Below are 13,746 nucleotides of genomic sequence, written 5' to 3' on the forward strand. Positions count from 1 at the left end.
GAGCCCCACTGGGAAATTACACTGCTGTTCTGTTCCACCTGTTAAAGGCTAAGCCTTGGCACTCAGAATAGGTTCTATACCTGAGCTCAGATTATTCAGCTCTGAATCTGCTCTCTGGCCTGCCAGTAAGAGCTGGAAGGTTGATGGGTGTAATGGGTTTAGGGGTTGCTCGTGCGTAAGTTGCCACCACTCCTGGCTAGATTACCTGGTTAAACCCTTTCTGACTGAACAGCCTCCAGCATCGTGACTGTCTCAGTCGCTGGCAGAATCCGTCAGTGGGCGTTTATTAAACTTCTTCTAGCACAAAAGTTCCTTGACGCCAAGTCTCCTCCTACTCTCCCTGCGTGGAAGTCTTCAGCGCAGGGAGGGTGTGGGCAGCGGAGTACCCGTACTCTCTCCGCTGGTCTCCGGCGAGGAGTCTTGGAGCCTCCTCTCCGATTCCCCCATCTGCCCCCCTTCTCTACTGGTGTTACGCTGATTTCCTTCCCCAGCGGACAGGCTGCCTCTCTCCCTACTGGGACCCTCTCCGCCATCCCTCTGGAGCCTTCCCTCCACCTCTAGCTCCGATGGCAGTTCCCTGACAATGGGGAACAGGACAAGGCCTCTTCTCTCATGGCCCCACAGCTATGGAATGCCCAGCCCAAGACAGAGGGCAGTACCTCTTTGCATGGCTCGTGGCTACAATTTAAAACTATGGATTTTACTCCCACAAGAGGTAGTGAGGGCCAGCGGCACAGCATAGGGGTGACAGGGGTGCTTGCCCCAGATGCAAAATTTGTTAGGGGTGCAAAATTTCAACACCCGGTGCTACCTCGATACAGCTGCATGCTTCCGTCACTGGGATCCATTGAAAATGGCTTCCTTATACAAACCAGGAAGTGGCCTCTCCAGATAATGCAACAACTCTTTTCTTATCTCTGCGGCTATCATTTCCTGGGTGACGCCTTAGCCAGTTTAAAGCACATGCATACTCTGTCCATTTCCCTCCTGTCCGCCCCTCCGCCTGGCTCCAGGTGCTGGCAACCCACGTTACACCACTGGTGAGGGCCACCAACTTGGGTGGCTTAAAAATAGGCTTAGACAAATGCATGGAGGATGAAGTTGTTGGTGGCTACTGGCTCACAATGGCTATGCTGTACCTCCAGAGTTGGAGGCGGTAGCTCTTGGGATACCAGCTGCTGGGAATCACACATGGGGAGAGTGCTTTTGCGCTCAGGTCCTGCTTGCAAGCATCCCGCAGGAATCTAGCTGATCACTGTGAGAACAGGATGCTGAACTAAATGGGCCATTGGCCTGATCCAGCGGGCTCTTTATATGTCATGATAAGCCAAGAACCTTGACTTATTAAACCAGTTTGCCAGTTACATGCTTCTGCTGCATGTAGTGCAACTGCCCTCCCTCTATCCTCTTGCCTTTACAAAGGCCATAGATTCCCCATCCCTTCTGTAGGTAGCCGTGGTTCAGCAGTGAAGATCACTGAGCTGTCCTTCCATGGCTATATCTACTGACTGCTTGCATTGCCTTCTTTCTTGCCTCCAGAGCTATGCTGTCTTCTGCAGTGAAGCTGAATCACAATGCCTTTCACCTGGGCGTTGTGGGATCCAAGGAGCAGAAAGGGGGTCTGGTGCTGACCCTCCATGGCAGTCTCCGGCACAATGTTCTCAGCTTAAAGCACGTCATACCCCAGGACCTTTCCCTGGATGGCTCTCTCAAGCACAAAAACAACATCCGTGAAGGTATTGCTTTACTGCAAGGTTCAGAACAAGCATTCATCCTTCTTGAGAGGGAGGGCATTGTCTGGCCTTGACTGAGGTCCAAGATAGGCTGCAGTCAGAGTCCTGTTCTGGTGCAGGCAAAGAAACCAATGGATGTCATCATCCAAGACAGGATGGGGAATCAGGTCACATTCTGGATCAAGTAGCCTTGGCCAGACTGTCTATGTGGCTGTAGGTATTCATTTTGGGAACAACAACAACAACAACAACAATTTATTATTTATACCCCGCCCATCTGGCTGGGTTTCCCCAGCCCCTCTGAGCAGCTTCCAACAAAATATCAAAATACAGTAATGTATCAAACATTAAAAGCTTCCCTAAACAGGGCTGCCTTCAGATGTCTTCTAAAAGTCTGGTGGTTGTTGTTCTCTTTGACATCTGGTGGGAGGGCATTCCACAGGGCGAGTGCCACTACTGAGAAGGCCCTCTGCCTGGTTCCCTGTAACTTGGCTTCTCACAGTGAGGGAACCGCCAGAAGGCCCTCGACACTGGACCTTGGTGTCCGGGCAGAATGATGGGGGTGGAGACGCTCCTTCAGAAATACTGGACCGAGGCCTTCCTTCTGTCTAACAGGCATCATGAACATCATGGTTAACCAGTCGGTGTTTGGAGCGCACATCCGGAACAGAAATGTGTTTGGAAACGAGAGCTTTCATAACATTGCAGTGGCTGTGACACAGAATGGTAGCTGGGCTTTCCCAAGAGAGGCAAAGCTCCAAGGGCAACTCAAGCTCAGAAGAGGAATCCAGAGGGGTTTGGCCAGTATCCAGGTGGACACGAGAGCTCTCCATCTTAATATCTCAAATATCATCATTCTGGAGCATCTTGGAGCCTCAGGGATGCCCGCCCACAACATCAGTAATTTCTATACCACAGGTATGAAATGCAACCCAATACTCGGGATCAATAGAATGCCATTTGGAAAGAGTAGCTCCTTTTCTTTGAGAAGTACTCTGTGACTGCCTGCACTTCTCCAAATAGTCTACTAAATTTCTATCTCCTTCCATTTTGGGCGCTTTTGTTTCTTAAGGGTTGTTGGGAATTATAACTCTGTGAGGGGTAAACGAGAGTTCCCAGGATTCTTTGAGAGAAAGAATGAAACAACATCCCACTTTTGAGACACTGAATTTGAAGTGCAAGTGCCTGAATCTCTCATAAGGACCCACTTTTATGTTCAGTTTCCTTTAAAACAACTCTTTTGGGGGGGGAAGCAAATGTAGGGGAAATGGGCTGTTTCCATGTTTCCACAATGCCTGCTTTTTACATTATACCTTTGCTTTGATCCTTGCCTTTCAGTTCTAAGGTACAATTTAATTCACAGTGTGGGTTTGGAGGGGGACGACTGATTCTTAAAAAACTCCAATAATTTCAGCTGGCTTGGAGCCATCTCAGTGAATAAAAATCCCAAACCTCAAAGCAGAGGGGAAATAATAGTTCTGAAGTCAGCTTTAAAGTACAGGGGTGTTTTTAGTTACAACTTCAAAGTACAGGCTCTACCCTTGAAGAGTCTTCTCTAGTTTTCCAGTGGCATAATGGCGCTATTGAATATGAATGAGTGTTTAATTCCTTGCCAGCCACTCTCAAGGAGAATGAGCTTTCATGCTTCTGTTAACAGTATTTGGAGCAGATTCAAGAATGAATGGGGTTGACTTGCTCTGAGTTCTGCAAAGGAAATCTTTCCTTGCCGTTCCCCCCCCCCCCCAAAAAAAGAAGCAGTAGCTTCTAGCAGGGCTGTGCATGGACACGCAGAAACATTTGGAGCCAATTTGTGGCCCGGATTTGTAAATCTGCATTGGACCCAATCCAGACCCATTCCAAGCTGCCCTGGGTCCAAATCCATATTGTGATTGCGAATTTACAAATCTCCTGAAATCCTATAGGCTTGCATCACAAAACCAAAATAGCAATAGCTTACTTGTTTTTCACATAGGGGCATGATGTCTAGGGCATGGTGGTAGCATTTTCAGAGTTCAAAGGCCCATTCCAGCAAGGCAAAAACCCTCAAGGAGAATGTGAAGCAGAGCTAGTAAAGGGTGTTAGCCTGAGGAGAGTCTGGAGGGCAGCATTTGAATTCCCCATATGATTTAGTATCCCTGCTCTGTTGGAACATGGCATGGCCCTTAGGGGAATTTGAGGTGGATGGCAGGAAACAGGCAGAAAGGGAATGGCAGACAGAGAGAGATAGAAGAGGTATCTGACCCACTTTTGACTTGGGCCATTCTCACCTCTTGTTTTAGTCCTACCCCCCACCAGCATGCTTCCATTGACAGCACACCCCAAAGAAAATGTGGCCCTCAACAAGGAAAGGATTTCCCTCCCCTGAGCTTCTGAAGACTCAGAATGTGCCTTTACAACTAATCACCTATCGAAACCCCAAAGCAAGCTACCCGTTGGTCCTGACTCATGTCTGTATATGTGTCTCTATGCATCCAATGTGCTTTGCTTAATCTCCCTCTTTCTCTTCGGCTTCCCACAGAAAGTAGCATCCTGGCCACGTATGGCCACATCAGTAGTAACCGCACAGTAACTCTGAAGCTGCAAGGCGGTAGCAGAAAGATGGCTGCAGCAGCTGGAGCCGAGCGGCGGCCCTCGGAAACCCTTCAAGCCCAGATCATTGCAAATTTCAGCCACAACATCCCAGAGTTGAAGAATCATGGGATCCCATTCAGCATAGAGTCTACCTGCCATTACCAAGTAAGGAGAACAATGGTGTTGACTGGGGGTTGGGAACCTCCGGTCCAAAGTGGCCCTCCGGATCTCTCTTTCTGGCCCTCAGGACCTTTTCTGGGCCATGCCCCTCCCCAGGCTGAATTTGCCCCATGCCCTCCTTGGGGGCTTTTACCTGGCTGGAATGTGCCCCTGAAATGCCTTTTGTTTGCATGGCTAGAGGAGAGGGGTTGCTTATAAACCAAATGTTGCCTCAAAGACAGGAAGTCCCGCCTCCTCACATCCTGCCTTTCTCTGATATATTGAGTGAGTTCTTCTGGAGGGCTTCTAAACCTGTCCAGAGAATAGCGGCAATGAACTCCCCTCCAGGGGTTGGGCTTCTCCTTCCCTGGCTATCCCTGGGTATTGGGGTGACCAAATTTTTGGAATATGAATTTTTGGAAAGTCCCCATACACAATTGCTAGCTTAGCGCATGAAATATATTCAGAGTCGAGAATGGATTTCATGCTCTTTATTCAGCTCATAGTGGTGAGGAGGAATGGAAGTTCCCCCAGAATGTCTGCTTTATTTACATTATTTATACAATGGGCCCCACGTGATTGGCTAATTCCAGGTTGCTGATTCACTTCCACCTGGAGCTGGATTGGGTGGCTCCTGTGGACCAATCAGACTGCTGCATTCTAGGTCCTATTGTTCTAGGACCAATCAGACTGCTGCATTTTGGATCCTACTCAACTCAGTACATAACAGCACATAACTCGACGACTTTAGAACAGGGGTTCTAAAGTTTGTTTAGAATAGCCCAAGAGCAACATTCCCTTCTGGGGGTCACATTCCAGTGGTGGCTGGAGCCAGAGGCAAAAGCGGGTGGAGCCACCAATGCAAATATTACTTTGGTACAGTAGGCTACTTTCTTCAGGGACCCCTCTCCATCCTCCACCCAGGGAAGCAAGAGGCTTGATAAAAGTTCATGCACTCATTCCAGGCAGGCAAAAACACTTTGGGTACAAAGATGTGTAGTTTCTGTGACCATTTTTGGAATGCCGGCAGATGAAAGGCAGTTCACGGGGGGGGGGTGGCGGCTGAAAGGCTAAGTATTGTTTAGCATAGTATTATTGCCCACTAAGATGCCTGGTCCTTCTCTGCACATCAGCCTTTTCCCTCTGGTTAGAATTTCAGCGAGAAGATGGCAATGAGAGTGGCAGCCCAGGCTGGTGAAGAAGAATTCAAGATTGAATTGGAGAAGCAAGGCACCAATAGCACCTCAGGGTTTTCCCTTTTCCTTTACCATGATGTGGGACTCCTGATTCATACCATTCCACCATTAGTACGGGTTAGTTGACCACATTGCTGGTTTGTTAAGTCTGCAAATGATACCAAAATAATGACTTCTTTTGCATTGTTTTGGCGCATCCTTACACTGGAATGAACGTAAGATTTGTAAATGCGGGTGGTGCTGTGGTCTAAACCACAGAGCCTAGGACTTGCCAATCAGAAGGTCGGTGGTTCGAATCCCCGCGACAGGGTGAGCTCCTGTTGCTCGGTCCCTGCTCCTGCCAACCTAGTAGTTCGAAAGCACTTCAAAGTGCAAGTAGATAAATAGGTACCACTCCAGCGGGAAGTTAAATGGCGTTTCCGTGCACTGCTCTGGTTTGCCAGAAGCGGCGTAGTCATGCCGGCCACATGACCCAGAAGCTCTCTGCAGACAAACGCTGGCTCCCTCGGCCAGTAAAGCGAGATGAGCGCCACAACCCCAGAGTCGTCCGCGACTGGACCTAATGGTCAGGGGTCCCTTTACATTGGAATGAACGTAAGATTTGTAAATAGTTCTGTAAGCTATGTGACTTGGGTTAAATAGCAGGCAACAAGACAAATAATAGTATTGGGTGGACACCGAAGTCAAGCGTTGTGAAATGTTGAGCTGCAGCAAAGAAAACGAAGTATCTCATTGCTGCAATTATATTTCATTTTAGCTTTGTGTGAGAGTGGGTGTGTTTACCAGGGATGGGCGGACCTGCCAATATCAGTTCTCTCGGTTTCTTATTTTTCCAACCTTAAATTCCATTCTCCACATTTCTGTAGCCATTAGATAATTTACTATTTTTTTACTGATATTCTGCAGGTCCAGTGTGACGGAGAATCCACATCTCATCAGCTTTCTGGCCATTGTCACGGAGAGGTTGCAAATCACTCAGTGGAGGTAGAAGGTTCATTCTCAAAGCTTGGTCAACAGCATTGCACTCTCTGGAGGCTCAGCTGCAGGAAAGAGAGTCTGAGCATTGGGGGTTGTTTAAGGCATGGAGATCAATATGAATTGAACGGCCTCTGGGTGCAGACTTTCAAGTATCTCTGCTCACTCAACATCCCAGGGAGTTTACAGGTTAAAACACTTGTTAATCCAATGGGTAATAAGTGTATGACTGTGTTTAATCTCACCACAGATGGGTGGGGGGTTCATTCTGAATTAGAAGTGGCAGCAGAACCCCTGTTAAAGTGGCGTAGGTTTGTCTCCTTGGCGAACCCACACATCCCCAGTTTGATGCTCACAGCAGAGGTGAGAGGGGTCTATGGTACAAATAAATGCATTTATGAAGGCAACGTGAGATCTTCAAGCAACCGAGGGCTCGGGCTACTTAAACTGAGAGCAAAATGTGAGGGCTCCTTCCTGGCTGCAGTGGAGTGGCACCCCAAAGTGTGGGGTTGCCCTAGAAGCCAAGGCAGCAGGAGGTTCTCTCTGGCAGTGACAGGTGAAACCCGGGAAATGTGCCTCATTTGTAAGCTAGACATGGAAAGCAGTCCAAACTGCCTCATCGTGAGCGGGCAATTCCTGCTGCAGAGCAGCCCGCCAGAGATCACTTGGGTGTGGTTACAGCACTGGGAGGAGCAGGAACAGAGAGGAACGTCTGTGCCAGAAGAGGTGCAAAGCAATGGGATTTTGGTGTTTGATGCGTTTTCCATAAGAGCCCAAATTAACTGCACTGTGGATGGGAAGCCAATGCAAATGGTAGCGATGGGTGCTTGGGGACCCAGACTGGAGGTGGATTGGCTGCTCAGCCCCGTGTCCCAACATGGACTAAGGCCGGCTTCCCAGCCAGGAACTGGTTATGTGGAGTCTCCCAGTTGGGGAACGGAGCGGACATGAGCTTGGGACTGATGAGCGGGCTGTGCAGGCTTTCAGGCGTGGGACGGTTCGGAAGGAAGCCTGGCGCAGCATGGAGCCTCGCCGTTCACAGCCATTGCCCCTCTTTCCCGGTAGAAAGAAGCATGTCCCGATCGCGAGGGCATCTTTTGCTTCTTCAGAGCTTCTGCTAGCCAGAACATGAAAGGCCTTTTTTGCTGGGCCTCTTCATGTGTACTGCATACCTGCCTGTTCCACAGACATCCACCTCTCTGTCCTCTGTCCAGGCAAGCAAGAGGTGTGATCAGAGTGCAAGGACAGGTAAAATCACTTAGAATAGGAATCAACATCAGGGAGTGCTGGGGGGAGGAAGTGCTGCCTGGAGGGAGTTTCTGTCGGAATCTCCACTCGGCCAAGCTGATAAAGCTCCATTTTCCGACCGAGTCTCTGGAATCGCCTCCGACGAATAATTAACGACCTTGAGCCTTTGATGAGGCTCCAAGGCACGTTTCCATCCATTAAGCAGAGTTCCCAGCACAGGGAAGAGACGAGAGGTTTGGGTTACATTGTAAAGAGTTTTATTTCCAAGCTACGCAGTCAGAAAATACATACTCTCTCTATGAAAGCAGAGAGCAACTGAACAAAGGAACAAAGGAACAAACAGGAAACCAGTAACGTCACATCCGTCTCTAGTCTCCCATGAGACTTCCAATAGTATGGAATCCCAGGAATGTAAACAGAGTCCTGTGACTCCAAGCAGCTGCTCAGTGGCAAACAGAAACTAACAGTTTCAAGGGCCGTATCAATGGGCATGGGGGGGGCAGATTTCACCCCCGCTTTTAGAATGTGCATGGCAGAAGGCAACAGCGCATCTTTCCAGATCAGCATGCTGCCCGCTGGTTGCAGCGAGCCGACAGCCTCGTTCTTCTCTGTTTTAGGCACCGACGAGAGTTTTGCTCAGCGGGTCAGTGAGGACTGCCAACTGCACAGCCGACGTGATTGGAGAGGTCATTTCCAACGCCACCTTTGCTCAGTTCCGTATCCACGCTGCCTGCAACCCTCAGCACAGTTTGGAAATCGGCCTCAGGCATGCCTGGCCTTACCTCAGCTCCCTAGGTCTTGCCCAGGAGAACAGGATAAAAGCAGCTGCTGTGAAAGGGGACGAGTACAAAGGCCTTCTGGAGGCCACACTTGGGAAATGCAAGTTAACAGGCAATGGAGAAGTGAATTCAGAGGGTGAAGTCACAGCCGCAGAATGGAAAGTTATTCTTCTAAATAAATGTGACCTTCTGGAGGTGATTATTTACTATCGCCACCCCAACTGATGGGTTGGAGCATATTTTCTAGAGCTGGGGTCACCAGCAGGCCCCTCATGGTGCCCTTGAGGTCTTCCCTTGGTGCCCATGAGGACTTTAAAACCCACCCACACCTACCTAGCTCTCTCACTGTCCCTTTTGCCATGGGGTGTTGAGATTAGTTACCTTTTTCTCCCTTGAAAAGTACAGAGTTGAAGGAGGAAGCTGGAAGAGTTCTACCCTTCCCCACTTCCTCTTTCAGCTTTGTGTGCTTTTCAAGACTCAGACTAATTCTTCTGGAGCCAACTTTTACCAGATCCCTTGGAAGAGCAAAGTGTTTGCATGCATCTACAGTTTCTCTCTTTCTATCTCCTGATTGGGGGGAGGGCGAGGCTGATCTGGGATAGGGGCAAAAAGTGAGAGTGGCACCCACAGTACTCCCTCAAATATCCGAAATTCCCCGGGGGTGTAGAAGGTTGGCAACTCGTGCTCTGCAGAATAGATTCTACATAGGTTAAGACTAAACCGAGCTCTCCCCTGTCTTTTCTCTTTCCTAGAAAATGGAGTTACCCCAGAAACTAGTCTCCAGGGGTTCGTTCCTCATGAACATCTACAATGTCAGTTTAGCAACACACTTCTGGTGTGATGGCAAAACAGCTGATGTGCAGCTGGAGGTGTCTTCTGTAGACAAATATACCATGCAAGGATCGCTGGGTCACTCTTTCCCCTACCTCTACGATCTAGGGCTGCCTCCGGACAACTCACTCCATCTCTCCGTGACAAATGGCTCCATCCTCAACGGACTTCTGTTGCTGCACAATGGAAACTGCAAGCTTGAAGCACAAGGAGAAATCAGACCCTGGAACCAGACTGAATGGGCCCTGGAGATGGAAACAGATTGTACAGTTTTGCAGGTCGTACCTGGTTCCTTTCTGGTTCTAAATCAAAGCATGGGACTCTAGAAACTGGCTTGATTATTTTTTCAGATAATCAATCTGAGCTTTAAAAAAAAGAGAGAGAGCTGTCTTACACCTAAAGGCAGACCCTGCCATTCACTCAATGGCACAAATGTTGGTCTTTATTTGCATTTATATTACAAATATTGCATTAGGCCAGCCTTTCTCAACCTGTGGGTCCCCAGATGTTGTTGAACTACAGCTCCCATCACCCCTAGCTAACAAGGCCAGAGTTCAGGGATGATGGAAGTTGTAGTCCAACAACATCTGGAGACCCACAGGTTGAGAACCACTGCATTATTCCATCCCTGGAGAAGCACAGTGGATGGTAATGTGAGACAGGAGATTGCCAGGGATGGCACCAGTGCAGGAGGTTGGCCCATTCGGGCCCCAATAACCTCAGTCTGACCTCAGCCAGGACCCATCTGCCTGCCTGCTTACTTGACAACCAGTCAGGGGATGGCTGTGCCTGCCATTGGCTTTGAAATGAAGCAAATACCATTATAAAGTTATGAATTGTGTATAAAAACTCAACTTGTGTTGAACAATAAAAGGAAGAGGAGGAGGAAAAGGTCTTGCCTGTGTACAGATGCCAGCAGATTAAATCACATTTTGAATCTTGATTGATGGTTATATTTCGGCCCTCATGTATATATAGGAAGCATGAATTTGATAGATTTGGCTTTAAATGCAAATAGGATAAAATCTTTCTCCTAGCCCTAGCCACTTCTCTGATCAAACATACCCTCTTTAAAGCTGCAGCTTTTAAGTCTGTTTTTTAAGAGTCTCACTGCAGCTCACCTGCATAATCACTGTTAGATTTTTTTAAAAAAAATCTGTGAGAAATTTGGCCAGAGGAACAGAATTACAATCTGTTGATCCCTGCATTTGAAATGAAATCATTTTTGTTCCTCAAGACGTACCCAGGAAGAAGACCGTTTGACAGTGATACAGTAGCCTCCAAATGGGTTTTGCAGGCTGTGAAATGCGTTCTGCATCTCACCGTTGACTGGATCCGTTCAGACAGATGGGTGCCAGGGAGCGCCCTCACTTTGAAGTGAGGATCAAGTGCCAGGCTAAGGTCACTTTAGAAACTGAAGTGCCACATGGTCTGTCACCCCAAGAGGGATCCCAGAAGAAAATGAGCTGTCGGTAAATTGTGGGAAAACAGATCAGGCATGACATTAGCTTAGACCTTGAGTCAAACCCTCGTCAACTCCAAGCCAATTTGGCCTTTCATGCAGAAAACCAATTCCAATGACAAGGATCAGTAGAGAACAACTGCAAAGCAATACAGGTACTGCCTGCCATGGAAAAGGACGTCCCCTTTTGACAAGATGCTCCATTTCATTATGATGCAGATGCTCCATCTGTAGACACACACAATGAAAAACAGAACAAATCCAAGCCGTAATCGTAATCCCTAAAGACATTTCTAAAGACGAGGAGGACATGTTGCCAGATTCCAAACCTGGAAGATCCAGATTAAGTCTTTTGCATGAATTTGGAAGCTGACTTATATGAGGTCAGCCTGTTTGTTCATCTTCTCCAGGACTGGCAGCAGTTCCCTGGGTTCCTAGGAAGAGGTCTTTCCCATGTCTTTCTGAGCTTTCTCATAGCTTTACCTGGAGACTCCGGAGATTGAACCTGTGACCTTCTGCATGCGAAGCAGATGATCTGCCACTGAGCTGTAACCCTTCCTCGGAACATAAGAAGCTGCCTTATATTGCCAGACCATAGGTCTATTTAGCTCTGTACATCGATGGGGAGTTTCAGGGTTTCAGACAGTGGGTTCTCCCAACCCTACCTGGAGATGTCAAGGATTGGCAGTAGGGCCTTCTGCATGCAATGCAGATGCTCTTATCACTGAGCTATGGCTCTTCCCCCTCTTTAGAGAAGTGGAAGGCACAATCCAGCCAATGATGACACATTGCACAGTTCCACTTTGAATCACTTACACATAAATTCCATGCCGTTGGAGATTTAGGAGGAAGAGTAGTTGGCTTCCATCTTCTTGTGCAGTAAAACTCCATGAACCAGCTTCAGGCCATGTTAAGACACTGTTATTAAACCCCCTTTTTTATGAAGCTAACTTGAATATTTTATTTCATGGCAGGATCTTGGAGTCCCGGTGAAAATAGATGGGTCAGGGCATATTTTAATCAACAAAACGTACCTGGATTCTCAAGTATTGTTTACTGCAGGTGAACATAGTTTACATGGATTCCTCGTTTTAAAAGCAATGGCTGTAAGTAATCAAGTTGACATGTTAAGTGATTGTTTTTCTATTTGCTGTACCTCCCCAGACACTTACTAAGCTAGAAAGGTGCAAGGCAGCTGAGAAACGAACCAAAGAGTCAGTTACATTAGTCAAAATACAGCGTTATAAATGTGACACCGGAGCTGAAATCACAACTCAGTGATATTTTCAATTGTGAGTTTCACAATGGTTTTTTGCAGGGCGTTTTCGGAGCATTGTTGTTTTTTTAGCTGTGTAGATCTAGCCAAACCTTTGGTGGGGATAGATACGTGGCTCATTTGCTTATCTGTGCGACGGCTTGTAGTTTGTTGAACAAGCCATGGTTAAAACAAACTATGTCTTAGCATCATGTGCAAGTAAAGCCAATGGGGAGCTACAGATGGTTACAAAAGGGGCATCCGCAGTAGACTACACCCACCTGGAAGGGAGAGGGAAATGGCATGGGATATCTTGGAAGGTGATATGGCTGGCAGGTTGGAACCTGGAATGGGAGCCCTCCATGCTGCAACATTTTACTGCAGGCCTCCTGTGTCTCTTCACTGTGGCCAGTCCCATGCCCAGGACAGCAGGCAAACGGGCCTTTCCCACACTCCTCACCTGATCTTCTTTGATACAATTTCTCACAGACCAGACAAGAGCTGCATGCGTTGCTGACCCATAATATCAAAAGCAGCCTCCGTTTGGGCATACCTGCCAGGACGGTAGTGGATTTAATTTCAGAAAAGAATGGCACCATTTGTAAGAGGTGGCTTCAGTTCAGCGTGGACGGCAAGCAGGTAACCGCACCTCCCTTTTAGTAGCGTATATCCAAATAATGTATACAATAATAATAATAACAATTTATATACTGCCCTTCATCCAAAGATCTCAGGGCGGCTCACAAGATAAAAATACAGGATAAAAGCACAAAATAAATAGTTAAAACAATAACAAAACAATAACACACACACACCCAGCACGTTTAAAAGGCAATAAGCAAAAGTTTGCCTTAAAATGCATCTATTAGTGAAAACAACATATAAAAACCATTACAATGGCACCTTAGTTCTCAAAGTTAATCCATTCCAGAACTTCATTCCAAAACCAAAGGGTTCTCAAACCAAGGTGCGCTTTCCCGTAGAAAGTAATGCAAAATGGATTAATCCGTTCCAGAGTTTTAAAAACAACCCCTAAAACAGCAACTTAACATGGATTTTGCTATCTAACAAGACCATTGACCCATAAAATGAAAGCAATAAACAATGTACTGCAGCCACACAATCAATCAGTAGCTGAACTGGGTTCCACACAGTCACAAAAACAAAACAAAAAGCCACAAAAATGCAAAAATAAATAGCAAAAACAGACAGACCTCAGCGTAACACTCAAAACAGAAGTGTGACACTCAAATCGGAAGCATAACACTCAAAATGGAGGCATTTTTTAAATGAAATACATATATCTGGCCAACCACGTGCTCATGTCTTTTTCCTGCCACATTGCGGGACTAGTTTTCATTTAGTAGTAAAACTGAGGAAACACTGCATATACTAATGTGGGTTGCCTTTTTAGGATTAGTAGTGCACATAGGGACACGGGTGGTGCTGTGGGTTAAAGCACAGAGCCTAGGACTTGCTGATCAGAAGGTCGGTGGTTTGAATGCCCGTGACGGAGTGAGCTCCCGTTGTTCGGTCC

General features: G+C 47.3%; 1 protein-coding gene across 1 annotated transcript in view; it reads left to right on the plus strand.

The window, feature by feature from the left end:
- Positions 1-13,746, plus strand: part of LOC310692813 (uncharacterized protein) — a 105,536-nt gene that overhangs the window by 57,630 nt on the left and 34,160 nt on the right. The window contains exons 38-46 of the mRNA XM_083474107.1: positions 1,540-1,736; positions 2,349-2,651; positions 4,252-4,469; positions 5,615-5,776; positions 6,566-6,643; positions 8,500-8,856; positions 9,414-9,770; positions 11,929-12,060; positions 12,699-12,848. Of these exons, the coding sequence (XP_083330233.1) occupies positions 1,540-1,736; positions 2,349-2,651; positions 4,252-4,469; positions 5,615-5,776; positions 6,566-6,643; positions 8,500-8,856; positions 9,414-9,770; positions 11,929-12,060; positions 12,699-12,848 (1,954 nt within the window). The remainder of the gene's footprint in view (positions 1-1,539; positions 1,737-2,348; positions 2,652-4,251; positions 4,470-5,614; positions 5,777-6,565; positions 6,644-8,499; positions 8,857-9,413; positions 9,771-11,928; positions 12,061-12,698; positions 12,849-13,746) is intronic.

This window comes from Podarcis liolepis (genome assembly GCF_965112155.1).
Source record: "Podarcis liolepis genome assembly, chromosome: 14".
Classification (NCBI taxonomy): Eukaryota; Metazoa; Chordata; class Lepidosauria; order Squamata; family Lacertidae; genus Podarcis; species Podarcis liolepis.